Source organism: Microtus pennsylvanicus, chromosome 19 (genome assembly GCF_037038515.1).
Source record: "Microtus pennsylvanicus isolate mMicPen1 chromosome 19, mMicPen1.hap1, whole genome shotgun sequence".
Classification (NCBI taxonomy): Eukaryota; Metazoa; Chordata; class Mammalia; order Rodentia; family Cricetidae; genus Microtus; species Microtus pennsylvanicus.
The window spans coordinates 23,559,125-23,576,820 of record NC_134597.1 but is presented as its reverse complement, the minus strand read 5'-3'; the positions used below and the strand labels follow the sequence as shown (position 1 = coordinate 23,576,820).

At 47.8% G+C, this 17,696-nt stretch overlaps 1 protein-coding gene across 1 annotated transcript; it reads right to left on the bottom strand.

Annotated features, from left to right (window-relative positions):
• Positions 1–5,525: 5,525 nt before the first annotated feature.
• Smkr1 (small lysine rich protein 1) lies at positions 5,526–17,445 on the bottom strand. The gene is made up of 4 exons (XM_075953981.1): positions 17,412–17,445; positions 14,588–14,798; positions 13,618–13,648; positions 5,526–6,330 (listed from the first exon to the last, which is right to left on the bottom strand). Exons 1-4 carry the CDS (start codon positions 17,443–17,445, stop codon positions 6,121–6,123), a joined length of 486 nt encoding a protein of 161 aa, XP_075810096.1. The 3' UTR covers positions 5,526–6,120.
• Between the last annotated feature and the right edge of the window lie 251 nt (positions 17,446–17,696).

Genomic DNA, 17,696 nt, shown 5'->3' with positions numbered 1-17,696 from the left:
CAGACGTGCCCACAGGCCAACGGGGTGGACACAGATCCTCAACCCAGGCTCCCTCTTCCCAGACGACGCTAGTTTCCGTCACGTGACTCTGTGGTGTACCGTTACTGTCTGAGGGAAGGACAGTGTGCAGCCTGCTTCATTTTCACCTGAGGCAGAAAGCAAAAGGAGGATGCAGCTAATCTGTTGGGCCAAGGGAGCCTTCTGCACAGGGCTGTTTCCAGTAACTCCTCCCACAGCCTTCCTCCTCTCTCTCTCTCTCTCTCTCTCTCTCTCTCTCTCTCTCTCTCTCTCTCCTCACACACACACACACACACACACACACACACACACACACACACACACACACACAGAGTCAACATTACCATCTTCCAAGCGTCTGCTCTGTCCTAAGTGACATTTGGTGGCATTCGGGCACACGGAGAGCCTGGCCACACTGCAGCACAGGCTGCCTGCCATTCCTGCTCTGGAAGGCTGATGTGGACAGTGTACGTGGAGCTCAGCCATCTGACTGGAAAGCAACAAAAAATAGCTGCACATCCCTGCCTCTCTCAAGGGTTAGAGATGAAGGAGACAGAGAGCAGGGATCAGGGTGATGATGATCCCACTTCCAAGGCCGCAGGATGGACTGTCTTTGATTTGGAAGGAGGTGTTGACACGGCATTATAGCCCTCTGGGGATGTGAACACAACTGTGCCTAGTGTTACAGTGACCGTGTTCTTGAAGCCAAAGCCTAGGGGGCCAGGAAGACATGGGAGAGGGACATGGAAACGGGCACGGGCAGGGCCGGTCTCCATCTTTGTGCTGAGGCTTTGGCATGAGCCTGATCTCTCATTTCTCATTAGTGCATTGTCTATGCCAGCAGGGATGGAAGCAGGAAGTTAGACAATGGGGAGAGGCTGTCCACAGAGTGGCAGATCCAAGGTGCCAGTTAGCGGGCATCAAACACAGATGTGGAGCCAAGCTTTTCAGCGGTAAAGAGCAAGTGAGCCTGGATAGGAGCTGCCCAGTGTGGGAGGGGGAAATGGGGGTGAAGTAGCAGAGGCCCAGGAGGGCAGTGGCAGGTGCGAAGGCTTGGAGGCTGGGGCAAGCTGTTCACACGTGTACCGGAACATGTGTTGGAGGATAGAGCACACGCTAAGGCTTGGAGGCTGGGGTGGGCTGCACATGTGTACCGGAACATGTGTTGGAGGACAGAGCACACGCTAAGGCTTGGAGGCTGGAGTGGGCTGTGCACATGCGTACCGGACAGAGCACGCCTTCCGGAAGTTAGGTCTTGTGTACGATGGGACACAGTTGCCACACTTACACAGCAAGCCCATCTCCAGAATTCCTCTTTCTAAGGTGTCCCCGTCATCCATACGTGCCCAACTACTTACCAATGACAAAGGAGGCCTGTGGACACTTCCTTTGCATCTGTCATTCCCTCTGTCATGTTAGAGATCATTTTAGGACAGAAGAGAAGAGGAGGAGGAGGAGGAGGAGGAGGAGGAGGAGGAGGAGGAGGAGGAGGAGGAGGAGGAGGAGGAGGAGGAGGAGGAAAGGAGGAGAAAGGAAGAAAAACCCTTGGATTTCCTCTTTCATTCTGGTAGATGCATATAACATAAAGATAACTGCTTTAACTGTAGCATCTAGTGTATTGGGGCCACACACATTGAGACAACAGCAGCACCCACCTTCTGAACTTTTCACCATCCCCCAAAATAGAATGGCTCCCATTGTATTGTCACCTCAACCCCTCATTCTGTGAATTACGTTAGTGGGTCTGCAGTCTTGGACTTTTTGTATCTTTGTCATACATGTTCTTAAGTCTCGTCCACACTATGCTCTCAGAATATCATTCATTTTTAAGAACAAATATTCTACCACCTTTTGTTTGTTCCTTCAAAACAGACAGGGGTGACTTCTTCCCTTGGGGCTGTTGTGGACAGTGGTTCCACGAGCATCGTCAAGTTTCTGACTCCCTGCTTTCAATCCCCTCAGTCATATATCTGAAAACGGTCTTGGGTTATATGGTAGCTCGGTAGCTGTGTTGCTACCACATAACACCAAAGTCGGGGAAGTTACAAACCACAGACGTTTATTTCTTACAGGTCTGGAGGCTTAGAAGTGAAGACCCAAGCCCCGGGATGGGATCTTGGTGACTCCTCAAGAGGCAGAGGGTTGAAGGCAAAACCTTACCACCACTTTTCTTTAGTCAAGAAGTGAGAAACACACTTTCTCCTTACAAACCATAGCGAACATGTTGACTAGGGTGCTTTGATGTCGGTACCCGGATCAGGACAGCCGTTGCGAGTGGATTCTCCGGTGCTATAGGTGAAAAACTGCAGAAGAGGTGAGGAGAGCCCTGTGCTGCCTGTGGTGTCCTAATGGCTTTGCACACCTTGCTTGCTCAGGAAGGAAAACTAGAGAATGGAGCTTTTGCAGGACACTGAGTGCATGCGGACCACCTGGTTCCCTCAACTACTTGGGGACTGCTCGTCCGCAGCTCATTGCTTTAATTAACACTTACTGTTTTCTGGGACTTTTTATTTATTTATTTTTATTTATTTTTTAAAAAGATTTATTTATTACATATACAGTGTCTGCTTGCATGTATACCTGGAGGCCAGAAGAGGGCAGCAGATCTCCTTACAGATGGTTGTGAGCCATCAAGTAGTTGCTGGGAATTGAACTCAGGACCTCTGGAAGAGCAGCCAGTGCTCTTAACCTCTGAGCCATCTCTCCAGCCCTCTGGGTCTTTTTATTATGAAAGGAATGCACGCCTGGAGCAGCTGCTTGTGGTGCACACAGAGGCAGTGGCTGACCTGACGATATCCTGAGACTGTCAAGCTTCTTTTTAAACATTTGTTTATGGTATATGCGTGGGTATGCACACGCCGACATGGGAGGGGACGCAATTGAGGGTGTCCATTTTCTCTCACCCTTCGGGTCCCTGGGATCAAAGTCAGGTTTTCAGAGTTGGTAGCAGGTGCCCACTGATCCGCCTTCCCGCCCAGGTCAAACTGTGCTTGCAGGGGCTATACCACTTGTGTTCTTTCTGGTGACAGCGGGAAATGGCAGTTTCTCCATATTTTGGCATTGATCATTGCTGCTCTTGTTCATTTCAGGCCATCAGTTTTGTGGGGGGCACTTCTATTGTGAAGTGTCCCCCCAACACTATTGCCATATCTTTTCTCCTTCTCACCAGTCCACTGCAGTCATTGTCCCTACCCCTTCTCACCTCCAGGTCTTCTCAGTCTCTAAAGCCCAGGAAAAGGACAGGCTTCCTTCTGCTCCTCGGTCTTGGCCTTATGCTGCATCTGCTCAGGCAGATAGAGTGCATTCATGACTGACTCACAAGGGTTAGGCATGCTCAACTTTTCCAGCAAAGGGACTCATATCATTTCCTCTGACATCTGTCCTGGGATGCAGTCTCCTTTGGCTAACTTCATAAAGCCCTGTCACCCCCACCAGGCAACATGCAGCCCAACTGTAAGTGACTCAAAGTGGAATATGTCTGTCCTACCATGGTGCTTGCCTGAGCACAGAGAATGGAGCAAAGCCTTGCCGGCGTCAGAGCGGTGGGCTGAGGGAAGCAGTGAGGGCCAGGAAGATGGAGCAGGAGGCAGGTGTGGCCCTTTGAGTGCAATGGGCTCCATAATCTCACAGGGAGCAGCACTATTAGGAGGTGTGGCTTTGTTGGAGTGGGGATGGCCTTGTTGGAGGAAATGTCACCACAGGGGTGGGTTTTGAGGTTTCCTATGCTCAGGATACCACCCAGGGTTACCTTCAAGATGTTGATGTGGAAGTCCCCTCTGTATGTTGTGGTTACCTTTAGTGAATAAAGAAACTGCCTTGGCCTGTCGATAGGGCAGAACTTAGCTAGGCAGGAAAAACTAAACTGAATGCTGGGAGAAAGAAGGGTGGAGTCAGGGAGAAGCCATGGTGCCCTGCCTGAAACAGATGCTGGGAACTTTACCCGGGAAGCCACGGCTACGTGGCAATACACAGAGGACTAGAAATGGGTTAAATTAAGATATAAGTGTTAGCCAATAAGCAGCTAGAGCTAATGGGCCAAGCAGTGTTTTAAATAGTATGGTTTCTGTGTGATTATTTCGGGAGTCTAATCAGATCTGGGACTCTTGACTACTATTCCAGCGTAACCTCTGTCTGCATGCCACCATGTTTCCCACCATGACGATACTGAACCTCTGAAACTGTAAGTGAGCCACCCCAATTAAATTTCATGTGATTCCTGTGGTCATGGTGTCTCTTCGCAGCAATAAGAACCCCAAGACAGCAGGTACGGAGAGATGCATCAGGAATGCCACATATACCTGCAACTGCCTTTTTTCCAAGGGTCAGGGCTGGGCGTCAAGGGCTTTGGAAGTCTGTAACTTGTTTTTTGTATCTTACAGGGACACACAGCTAAGGACACGAGTCTAAGAGACTTGGACTTAGATTTTTGTGCAGCCCCAGAACCTTTAAAAATTTGGGGATTCTGGAGCATCTTTTAACATCTTCTGTGTAATGAGCCTGAGTCTTTGGGGCCTAAGGGCAGAAAGTTATGGTTAAATCTGGAATGTTTCACAATGGTTCATGTATTTATTGGAGGTTTAGCCATGGTGCAGCACTATCAGAGGTGACTGGATCATCAGGGCTCTAATCTTATCAGCAGATTAATCTACACTAATGGAGTTGTAGCTGAACTGGGAGGTTGGTGGAAACTGTAGGAGGCAGGGCCTGCTTGGAGTAAGCAGGTCACTGGAGGCATGGTTTTGAAAAGTGTGTCTTAGTCTGGCTGTGATGTATGCACTTAGGAGGCAGATCTGTGAGTTCGAGGCTAGTCTGGGCTACACTGTGACTTCCAGGCTAACAAATCTATATATAGAGAGCCCTTCTTAGGGAAGGAACGTGTTTTGTTCCTGGCCCCTCACTGCCTTCCTTTTCCCTCCCTGGCCACTCTGCCACATGCTCTGACCGCCATGGTATTCTTGTTGTGTCTTATTCCCTAAATAAAGGAGCCAGCCTCCGAAACCGGGAGCGTAAAGAAGTCTTTCTCCTTTAAACCCCTTTCCTCAGGCCCTGGGTCACAAGGGAAGCTAACTTATCTGATTTGTTCCCCTTCTTCCTGCACCCACCACCAGGAGGATCTCTGTGAGCCTGTGTCTGAGTGTGCAGAGAGGCCACCGGCCTACACTGGTGTCTTCCTCAACTGCTTCCTCCAGAATCACTCACTGAGCCTGGAGCTCATCGATTCAGCTGATTGGCCAGAAAACCCCAGGGTTCCTTCTGTCACTAGCATTGGATCTCCCCAGTGCTAGGATCACAAACAGGTACCACCGTGCTCAATTTTACGGGGCTGTGGGGAGCAAACTCAGGTCCTCACGTTTTCACAGCCAGCACCATATCCCCGGAGCCGTTTTCCTCGCCCACATCTCAGTCAGGTGCCTGCAGACCTGGCAGGATTGGAGCACCTATAGCGAGTTTAGTCTCCCTGGAGTCTGTGGTCAATTCAAATTTGAGAAAGATTTCTAAGCAGAAAATTATAAAAACAAATTATTTATTTTCCATTTTGTTTAAAAAAGGGAAGGACTGGGGTAACTTAACGGCAGAGCTCTTCCTGAGTAGAGACCCCAGGTTCATCCCCAGCATTGAAAGAAAAAAAAAAACCCAAAATCAAACCACAGCAGAAAAAAATGCCCAAGAGGAAGGCGCACACAAAGTCAGCCTTTGCTTTTTGCCCCGTCCTCGCTAAACAACCCCTCTCACAAAAGAAAACGACTCAAGAAACTGGAGCTGCCTCCTGAGAACAAGGTTTAATTCAGGTCCAGAACTATGATTATAATACTATAAAAATCACTGCCATTGCCAGTGCCTCCTTTAAGACTTTAAACAAACTCCACTTGGGTTTGGTTTTCCTAATTACTTCTGAAAAAAAACAAAAGTGAAGCCACCTAGTGCCTGGCTTAGCAGTGGCAATAAACGTGCATTTCTCTGCCATTATTCCCATGGAGAAGTACACCGTCTATGAGTTACTAGTCTTCAGTAAGCCTATTTTGCCTGCGCCATTGAGTTGTCCTGAATGCTTTCTCCCACTTTCTGTTCTTGGAAACGAAAATGTGTGTTGGATTCTATCACTTAAATCTTGCTCTTCCCCTTCCTCCCTTTGGCAGAGCCTGGCCAAGGGTAGCCCCGAAGGTACAGGCAGTCGGCGACATTGTGGGCGATATAGTAGAGGTTCAGCATGGCGGCAGGGCTGAGGATGTCCACTTCCGGCTTCTTCGGCTTCTGCTTCTGCTTCTTCCCGGAACTCTTAGCCCGGCCTTTCCCTTTCTTCCCTTTACCTGACTTTCAAAGACAAATACAACACAGGGAGAGGATTAGTTTCCATCACCTTGATGGGATCAAACTCACAGAGATCTGCCTGACTCTACCTCCCAAGCACCGCCAGGATCTAGGGCACGTGTCATCAAGCCCCGCCTTAAGAATTTCCACATTTCATTACTGACTTTAAGGGGAGATGAAAGCAATAAATAAATAAATAAATAAAATAAAAATCCAGACTGCCACCACATATGTTCAAGTTATATGTTCAAGATAACTAGAAGGGTCTGAAGGTTCCCAACACAGGGTTGATTAATGTTGGAAAATCAGTCTGATTTAATGTCTCTGTATATCACATTATTGTATTGCATCCCACAAATATGTACAAATATCCCTATCTTTTAAAAAGATGCTTGCCTGGAGCAGGAGAATCAAATGTGACAGCTGCTACCTAAGCAGTTCACATTTAAAGAAACCCAACCCAACGGGGTGCGCGGTGAGGCACTCTCTAGCTCTCTAGCGTGGCGCCCTCTAGCGTGGTGCTCTCTAGCGAGGTGCTCTCTAGCGTGGCGCTTCCTTCCATTCTTATTTGCATAAGCTTTGAAAAGACATTTTCGAGGAAAGAAGGGAACTCTATGTGTTAGGTCTGATCATGGCATTTGATGTGCTCATGTCTCAGAGATGCACACTGAAACTGCAGAGACCAAATAAAAGACTAGGATTTGCTTTCTAGGACTGCTGTTCTCTCTACACCCTACTGAAGGAAGAAACCATGGATCTGGTCAACTCATGATACTTTCTGACCCAAGGAGTGGACCTATGGGGATTTATCTTATCAAACTATTCTTACGACGTATTTCCGGAGGGTCGCATTCAAAAAATTATATTTAAAACAAATTATACAGACAGGAGACAAATGCGTATTTTGGTACTTGTTATGCAAGTACTTTTTACCTAAGCAGTCATGAGGCTTAAGTGTGATGTCATCCAAGACAGCAGACTCAGAGTCTGAAGCATGCGCTTACTTAGCAAATGCTTCTTGCCATCATCTTTATCACCACAGAACTGTGCTTCAAGGTAGACAGGCACCATGCCTGTCTCCACAACGACATAGCAGGGACTTAGCAAGGCACTTGGTGGGTACCAAGTGACAGTCACCAAGCTCAGAGCCCATGCTCTGTACGATTAACTGAAGAGGTCAGAAACTTCTAGGGAAAGGGAACGGGGACCTTTCTGTTTCAGCAGGAAACTACCTCACACACAGAGAAAATGATGGACGGGTGAGCATTACTCCAGTGCCCTGGGACCACCTCACACACTGAGAGAAGATGGACAGGCAAGGATTACTAACGTGTCTCTTCTAGCTAGGGGAGGAGGGAGAATGTGTAAACGATCAGGGCTTAGCAATGGCTAAATATTAGCATAGAACTGATAAGCAAACAAAACAGTGTGTTTAAAAGACTGAAATATACTTATGTCAGTGAAATGCAGTATATTTCTAGACATATCCAGGAGTAAACAGGAAATGTAAGTGAGAAAATACTAATGGGAGTGCTGGAGAGATGGCTCAGTGGTTAAGAGAACTTTCTGCTCATCCTGAGGACCGAGTTCAGTTCCCAGCACCCACATGAGGTTCACAATCGCTTACCACTCCATGGAATCTGACGCCCTCTTCTGGAATCTGAGGGTATCTGCAAGCATGTGCACATACAATCACACAGACACATAAATAATAAATCTTTTTAAAAAGAAAGCACAAATGAAAACAAATAATACGAAGCCCAGAAGACTGCATTCTGACGGTAAAAAACTCTTCACGAGGTATAGGATGTACACTTTCAAATAAGTGCTTTAAGATTTTGTGCCAGGCAATGGTGGCACATGCCTTTAATCTCAGCACTTGAGAGGCAAAGGTAGGTGAATCTCTGAGTTTGAAGCCAGCCTGGTCTACAGAGTGATCTCCAGGATAGCCAGGGCTTCACAGAGAAACCCTGTCTCAGAAACAAACAAACAAACAAAAGTTTTGAATGTTGGTTCTCTTCAATAATTTCATTGTTTATTTATTTAGCTTTTTTTTTGAGACAGTGATGTAGGTGTTTCTATCTATCTGTTGCCCAACTACAAGACAGGGTTTCTTTGTATAGTTAGCCCTGGCTGTCGTGGAACTCACTCTGTAGTAGACCAGGCTAGCCTTGAACTCAGAGATCCACCTGTCTCTGCTTCCTAAGTGCTGGGATTAAAGGCGTGTGCCACCACTGCATAGCTCTTTATAATTTCATACATTCTTAAATGTCAATGGTGTGCGGCTCACCTGAAAAAATTGCAACATAATGTGTGTGTAACGTATGCACGCACACATGTCTTAATCTTTAAATGGGCTGTGTGTTGGTTTCAAGGAAAATGGCCCCCAAAGGGAGTATCACTATTAGGAGGTATAGCTTTGTTAGAGTAGATGTGGCCTTGTAGGAGGAAGTGTGTCACTGTGGGGGTGGGCTTTGAGGTCTCTTTTGCTCAAGCTACACTTAGTGTGGTTAACAGCTCACTTCCTGTTGTCCGTGGATCAAGACGTAGACTCAGCTCCTTCTCCAGCGCCATGTCTGCCTGTGTGCTGCCATGTCCTGCTAGGATGGTAATGGTCTGAACCTCAGAAACTATAAACCACCCAATTAAATGTTTTCCTTTACAGGGTTGCTTTGGTTATGGTGTCTCTTCACAACAACAGAAAACCTAACTAAGACAGGTTGAGAATTAAAATTCATATCAAAGTTTAACATTTTTAGCCTTTTGTTTTCTTGTTTTTTGTTTTGTTCTTTTTTAAGACAGGGTCTCACCACATAAACTGGGTTGGCTTCAAACCCCATCTACCTCTGCCTCCCAAGTGCTGGGATTAAGGTGTGTCCCACAACGTTCAGTTAAACTTGACATTTTTAGAAACTGGCAAACCAGAGTGGGCAAGATGGCTCAGGAGCGAAGGGCAGTTGTTATCAAGCCAGACAAGCTGAGTTACGTCTCTAGGATTTACCTGGAAGGAGGAAAGAACTGACTCTTGTAAGGTATCTTCTGACCTCCCCGTGTGTGCTGTGTCCTGCCTTGTGTGCGTATCCACACACAAATAATAAATGCAATTAAAAAAAAGAAATTGGAAGATTCATTCCAAAATTCAGACAAAATTGCACAGGTTGTAAGATGAAGGCTATAAGTATTAATTCAAAATTCTCATCTTCTTGTAGACATTTCCAAAATTGATATAGAAATGCAAAAGACTTTGAAGAAGGGCACAGTTGGAGGGTTGATATTACCTTATTTCAAAGGCCATTATAAAGCTACAGGATCAGACGACCTGGTGCTCACGGGGTCAAGACAGAGCAACAGATCAATGGATCAGAATAAAGAGTTGAACAATCGATGCACACATATATGAGGGACTGGTTCCCATGGACAGCATCACCATAGCGATTATCTCTCTACAGTACATGGTGCTGGAATAAGGAAGGTCCATTAGCAAAACACAAAAGCAAAGAACACCAATCAATACTTGAACCATACCAAACAAACAAAAAAACCCTCAAAATTGATCACAGACCCCAGTACAGAATAAATCTCAAATCATAAAACTTTTAGAGACCTTTATGAACTTCAGTCTGGCAAAGATGTCTTGGCTATGACATCAGAACCCACGTGCTGTAGCGTGGCTATGACATACCCCCATAGGTCTGTGTATTTGGACACTTGGTTCCCAGCTGGTGGGGCTGTTTGGGACGGGGAGGAACAGATTTTGAGGTTTTACAGTTGGGCCTCACTTGCTAGTCTCTGTTTCCTGATGCCCAGCTGACCTCACACTCCTGTAGCCAGGCCGTCCCCAGTGTGAGGACTGTGTCCTTTGGAACTGTAAGCCAAAAGTAAACCCTTTCTCTTCATTATGGCATCCAATCTCAGCAACAGAAGAAGAAATGATGTCATGAAGAACAAGTCGCTAAGCTTACAATCAACATGTAAGACGTCTGCTTTCCAAAAGAATGTAAGCCAAGCCAGAGACTGGGAGAAAATCATTCGGAATCAAGCATATGATAAGGGCCCACCTCTACAATAGAGAATGCTCAAAGTACAATAGTAAGAGGGCTACCCATGATAAAAATGGGCAAAATGCTCAAATTAACACTTTTCTGGAAAAGAGACACGGGAAATAAGCCATGAACAGACATTTAACATTGTTAGATAGACATACACAATGAAAACTACAAGCTGCCCAGCACACACCGACTGGAACGGCTCCTTAGGTGACTGGCCATCTCAAGCGAGGAAACGGAGGAACTGAAACTCTCATTCACCAGGGGGGAGACTGAAGCTGTCAGAACTGCTCTAGAAGATACTTCGGCAGCTTCTCTTTAAGTTAAACCACCCCAACATTTGACCTAGCCATTCTCCTAAAGAAGCGAAAGCATAGTCCACTTAGAGACTTGCACATAACTTCTCAAAGTGGCCTAATTTGTTAGAGCTGCAAGCGAAACACTCTCAACGGTTCCTCGGCAGACACCACACATTTTGGTAGAACCATGAAGTGGAACACTACTGAGCAACGAGAAAAGTTGTAACTACATGGACGAACCTCAAAGTAATTAAGTAAACCAATCCACCGCAGCTGGGCCTGGAGGGCATGCCCTTAATCCCAGTGCTCAGGAGGCAGAGGCGGGTGAATTTCTATGAGTTTGGGGCCAACCTGGTCTACGTAGAGAGTTCCAAGGCAGCTAGGGCTGCACAGTGAGAGTCTATCTCAGAAGTAAATAAATATATACATAAATAAAAAGGCAGCCCCAAAGCTAATTTTGATATGTTCTATATGGAGAGCATACCGCAAGCACCTTTACCTGTTAAGCCATCTCACCAGCAACCATCCATGGCTTCAGTTGGCTCAAGGAAACCCTGTGGCTCCACTCTTGGCCTCAGAACACACTTTAAAACCTCACAAACGCCATAAGGAAGGCTACTTGGCTGCATCTATGCTGGCTTTCTTTCTAGCTCCCAAGCTTGCCAAGTTCCTCCTGTTTCCAGAGGCCCTGACTTTTCTGTAGGTTTTCCCCTATACTACAGGGCCTAGAGGTTTCACATAACCGAAGAGGAATCATTTGTTTTATCTCTTCCTTCAGACGCTACTCAAATATCACTTCTTCACGAAAATCTCGCCAGGCTCCGAGGGACACTATATATGTGTATGAGCAGTACAGCCCCGGCCTAGCATCTACAGTGGCCTGGGTTCAGTTCCCACTACAGCAAAGGAGAGAAACCTCCCTGACACAGTCTCCATTCTGTCCTATACCTAGGACAATCATACAACCTTACTGTATCATATATGCCAACACATACATCAACAAACAAGAGAACAGAACCCGAGTCTGTCCCAGGCAAGGTGTTTGTTCCGAGTACTCACACAGTCTACCTGCCTGTTAACTGCTCCACGAGGCCTTTGCCTCTGAAGTACCATTTTCAAGCTCCTTTCCTTGGGCAGTTTTACCTCTGTATTCATTACTTTTCTGTTGCTGTGATACAACATCATGACCAAAAGCAATTACGGAGGAGCGAGATTACTTTCAGCTGACAGAGGAACGATTCATAACAGTGATGGAGGCAATGATAGCAGTCGCCAGGGCAGAGAGCTGAGAGGGAAGTGGGAATGAGGTGAGGCTGTGAAATCTCAAAGCCCTCCCGCAATGACATACTTCCCCCAGAGAAGCTGCACCATCTCCCTAAACAGCGCTGCCAAACGGGGAACATGGATTCCAATATCTGAGTTTATGAGGGACGTTTGTAGTATGAGCTGCGGGCCTCTTCCCACAGCCCGGCTCCTGGCCACCTGGCTAGCTTATGCCCCGAAATAACAACACACAAACTGTATTCTTTTAATCACTGCTTGTCCCATTTCTATTAATGTGTGTAGCACCCCAAGGTGCGCTTACCGGGAAGATTCTAGCCTACGTCCATCCTGGGTCAGAGCTTCATCGCATCTGCTCCAGAGAGCAGAGCTATCGAGTCTGAGCTCACTTCCTCTTCCTCCCAGCATTCTGTTCTGTTTACTCCACCTACCTATGTTCTAACCTATAAAATGGGCCAAGGCGGTTTCTTTATTAGCCAATGACCTTCCTGCACCAGACGTTTCTCATTAAAAGCATTGCAACCACTTAGTAGTAATTTTAGTAGTAGTTGATGGTAATCCGGAGGGTTTGCTTGTGAGTTTACCACTGAATTCCTTAGCCTAAACCATTGTCTGGTACACCAAACAGATGAACAGAATTCGCTGAGCAGATAAATAAATCACAACCACATGCTGTGTTGGTTCAAATCTGAAATGTCCCTAACAGGTTCATGTTCTGACTGTTCCTTTAGGAGAAGGTGGCAGAAGTAGGCAATAGTCTCTCTGCTTTTGGACCTGCCACCATGAGAACAGTTATGGTCCGACCACGGCCACAAGCTCTGCCTTCTCCACTATGAGGAACCTGGGAGTGTAAACCTGAATATGATTAATTACTAAACATTTTTCTGGTATTTGCACAGCACCCGAAAAGGAATGAATACAGACGCAATGCAGGCACAGAGTGGAGAGGACACACAAGTGTTTCCGTTGCTCTCAATTGCAAGAGGCCTTCATTCACTCAACAAGTATCTCCAAACTCCTCCTGTGCTCCTGCCTCTGTACTAGACACAGAGGAGAGGGGGAAAGACGCCCGCCTTTTATCACAAAGGCATGGATCAAACAACCACGCTGCGAAAGAGGGGCCTAGGTGCATCTGGCCTCCCGACAGGGCAGGCAGAAATACTAAGCCATGGTACTGGAGAGGAGGCTGAGAGGTTAGAGAATCTGGAAGCAGAACAAACTGCCCACTGGGACTTAGAGGTTAAAGAGACTACCCAAAGAGGAAGGGGCTAAGCAAGGTCAGAGTGTCTGTCCGCAGGCAAATGGGGTGAGGGTGGTGTGGGGAACGCAGTGAGAGGAATCAGGTCTGGGAAGCAGGTGAAAAGTAGCTCAGGCCTTGGGCTGTAACCTAACAAGTTGGACACCTAAAAGCAGGGAGAAGCAAGTGGTTCCAGGGGTTTGTAAGTCTTACTACTTCACCTTCCGGGGCCTGGGAAAAAACAGTAGACTATATAAATCTAGAAATTTAAGTCAAGAGACACTTAGCACGTTTACTTAAAACTGTACCTAGTTTCCGACCTACGAGGAAGGGCTCCGTACTTACCACATTCCCACACTGCAGGCTAAAAGGAAAGCGAGAGAGGCAGGAAGCCTCAAGTGAGGGGCAAAGGGCTATAGGTGCTTACCGAACAAGAGGAAGCAGAAGACAGTTCTAGTCTAGGAGATAAAAAGATCAGTAACTGAGGTAGGGCAGTTGCAAGGAAATTTCCGGAAGAACCTGGCTGGGTCTGGTAAGGGGCATGCTTTTTCTTCAGCAGAAATGATAATATGATAAACGCGCCAGAAATTGAGGCCCCTTTGGTGCTGAGCGGCAAGTTCAACAGTGCAGTACTCAGCGAACCCCTGAGGGCTGTGGAAAGAGATAACAAAACCATAGCCGTTCTAGAAAGGAAAAAGAGACTGGGAAGGAGGCCACCAATTGCAGGATGCGAGCCGAAGAACAGGAATACTGGCAAAAGGAGGGGTGAGGAAAGGTGGGGTTAGGTGTGGCATGGACACCTCCCACCTCTCTTCCCCGCCCTCCCTGCCAGGGTCAACCTTACTTTCCACAGCAAGGGGGAGTATCCCACCCTGCAACTAGGAGCAGCCTGGTGGTCCCTGTTGGCGTGTACTTAGTTTTGGGGTTCCAAACCTCGTTGCTGATCTCCCTCTATTTTCCACACCCCAAAGCATCTTCTAAGAGCGAAAGTAACTGCACAGAACCAAGGGACGAAAACCGTCTTTTTAAAAGGGTACAGCCTAAACCTGCTGCTGCTGTCCAGCCGATACAGACTACCCAGACTAACGCAAGACTCTCTCGTGCCGCTCCCTCCCACACACGCTCGGTTGAACTATACCCAGCGGTGATGACAGTAGACCTAGGTGCCCTCCCCTCAAAGGCTACCCCGGTTAAGGCGAGCGCTTGCGAACCTTTCCCACTCCAGGATGGGTATTCCCACGGCTATTTCTTTCTCATCTCAGCAGGTGATAGTAACACCAGTCCCCAGTCTCGAGATCAGACCCCCACATTCTATCCCCTCCCATCCCCCCCTCGCCCCCGGCGTCGAGGTCCCCGCGCCCGCTCCTGCCGCTCCCCTGGCCTCCGCTCGTTCTCACCGGCGTGTTGCCGCCTGCTCCGGCCGTGGCCGCAGCTGGGCGCCCTCGCGGTGTGCGGAGGCGCAGATGCTTTCAGGGGAGCTGGGCGAGCTTAGCAAGCAGCCAGCCACCGAGCTGCTGGCACGCAAGGCGCGGTTCACCCGACTCCAGGCGCAGGGCGGCGCCGCACCCAGAGAGCCGGCTGCCAGCGCCTGGGCTCGCCCACCACGCACTGTTTACCTGTTGCTAGGGCACCGGGGCGGGGCGTCGGCAACTGGGCGGAGCCTGGCTGGCCTTCGGGCACCTGTGGGCTCTGAGTGTGTGTCCCGATTTACCCTGCTGCCTGCAGGGGCTTTCGCTTTTCGCTTTACTTTTGCTAGCTGTTGGCAATGGCTACGGAACTCCAACTATCCGCATAATGGGATAATTTTGTCCCTGGTGGTGCGATTGGGCAGTACACGAGGAGAAGAGGCGGGCTACCAAGATGCGCAGTTTTGTCTTTGGGAAGGAAAGGCTAGGACAGGCTAAACCACTCTCGTGAAATTATCTGAACTTGACCTCTCCTGGAAAACAAGAATAACGTCTCTGAGGGTTGAAGAGAAGAAATGTCGGCTTTTTTTTTTTAAGTCTGGTACAGGTTGGAGGAGAGAAAGATGGGCAGGGTTCTTATATTCTGGGTGGGATTAACCTTGTGAGTTCATCCTCTTCTCTCAGAATGCGTTTGGGGCACAATTCTTGCTTTTTATAACTCTCGCCATTCCATTCAATTCACCAAGTGGTTATTGCATATTTGCCAAGTGCCTGGCTTCCCGCTTGCTGTGGGAATTCAGCACCCAACAGGAGGCAAGGTTCTTGAATGTTGGGGCAGGGAGAGGGGAACAGAGCAAAGCGGAAGGGTGTGAAATGAAATTGGCCACAAGTAAGGTGATTGGTGTAGAGAGTTGGCGTTAAGAGCTCTTGCTGGTACAGAGGACCCCGGTTTGGCTCCCAGCACCCACATGGCAGTTTCCACAGCCAGTTCTTCCAGTCCCAGAGAATCCGGTGCCTTTCTCTGACCCCCATAGGCAGCAGGCAGGCATTTAGTGCACAGATCTATATGCAGGCCAAACAAAAAGCCCCTTAATACACTGTGGTAGTTTGAATGTATTGGCCCCATAAACTCAAAGGGAGTGACCTTAATGGGAGGCGTGGCCTTTTTGGAGTAGGTGTAGTCTTGGAGGAAGTGAGTCACTGTGGAGGCAGGCTTTGAGCTCATATATGCTCAAGCCACGCCCAGTGAGACAGACCACTTCCTGTTGCCCTCAAGTCAAGATGAAGGACACTTCTCCAGCACGGTGTCTGTCTGCACGCCTTCGTTTCACACGGTGATGATAATGGACTAATCCTCTGAGAATGTAAAGCCAGTTAAATGCTTTTCCTTTATAAGAGTTAATGTGGTCATGGTGTCTCTTCACGGCAATAGAAACCCTAACTAAGACATACACATAAAATAATAAAGATAAATCTTTAAGAAAAATCCACCTTTGGGGCTTGGAGAGCTGGCTCAGAAGTTAAGGGCACTTGTTACCCTTGCAGAGGACTGGAGTTTGATTCCTATCAACCCCATGGTGGTTCACAACCGTCTGTAACTCTAATTACAGGGAATCACCATGATTACCGAGTAGACACATGGTGTACAGACATACAAGCAGGCAAAACATACATATGGTTAATAACTCGATTAAGCTAAGCGAATGTCTCACCAAGGGGCCATCCCTTCAGCCTCTGTACATTCCTTTTAGATTAGCGATTTGGGAGGGCTTTCTGGGGGAGACAAAGTCAAAACTGGGATCTAGGTGGCAAGCAGCAGTCACCTCCTGTACCATGGGCAGAGCATTGCAAATCCAGTTGAGGAGGAGGAGGATGAACGGCAAAGAGGGTACAACCCTGAAAGGTTCAAGCAAGGCTAGTTTTGCTAGCTTTTCTCTGGACTGATTAGTGAAGTGATTTTCAGAAGCAAATATATTTGGGAGTGCTGGTGGTGTGGTGTGGATGAGAATGACCTCCATGGGCTCGTACATTTGAATGATTGGTTCCTAGTTGGTGGAACTGTTTGGGAAGGATCAGGAGGCATGGCCTCGCTGGAGGAGGTGTGTCACTGGGGGTGGGCTGTGAGGTTTCAAAAGTCCATGCCAGACCCAGCCCTCTCCACTCTGTCTCCAACTTGTGGATAGGATGTGAGCTCTCAGCTACTGCTCCAGCACCATGCCTAGCTGCTTGCTGCCCACCATGATGGTCTTGCCCTCTGGAACTGTAAGCAAGTCCCCAGTCATTGTATCTCTTCACAGCAATAGAACAACACACAGGAGACAGATGGTGGTCATATTTATTCTGAGGGAGGCAATACTTACACAAATGCAGGGCTCTGCATTATCTGAATAGCTCAGTGTAAAATGGAAATATAAAAGGCAAGGAAAGAAACCACTAAAGAATACTCAACTAGGGGCTGGAGAGATGGCTCAGTGGTTAAGAGCATTGCCTGCTCTTCCAAAGGTTCTGAGTTCAATTCCCACCAACCACATGTGTCACGACCACCTCGACCAGCAAGGATGACGCTACACCGGAGCTCTTCTTATAAGCAGTTTTATTCAGGACTTTTGACAATCTAAGAAATCTCTCTCTCCCCCACAACCTCCCCGGGCAAACCTCTCCCAGCCCTTAAGTAGGCCTGGGCTACCAACCCTAGATAGTCACGTGGGAGCCGTTCATTGATCCACGCTCACGCAAGCAGCTTGTGATTATCACCCTATGATCGCAAGGGTCCGGCCTCAGCCAAATAAGGAGTTGTTTATCAGAGAGCACTCACTTTCGGGATCGTGGAAGGCAGAAGCCAGTGCCATCTTTAAGGTGCGGCTCCACGCAGCTCTCTACACACATGGTGGCACCATCTGTAATGAGGTCTGGTGCCCTCTTCTGGCCTGCAGACATACACACAGACAGAATATTGTACCCATAATAAATAAATAAATATTCTTTTAAAAAAGAATACTCAACTCTCCAGCCTGTTCCCTCCCTGACTTTCTCAGGTCTCTATACAGCACTGCACACTCCTAGTAAACCCCAAATGCACCTTGCATCACACCCTGAAAAA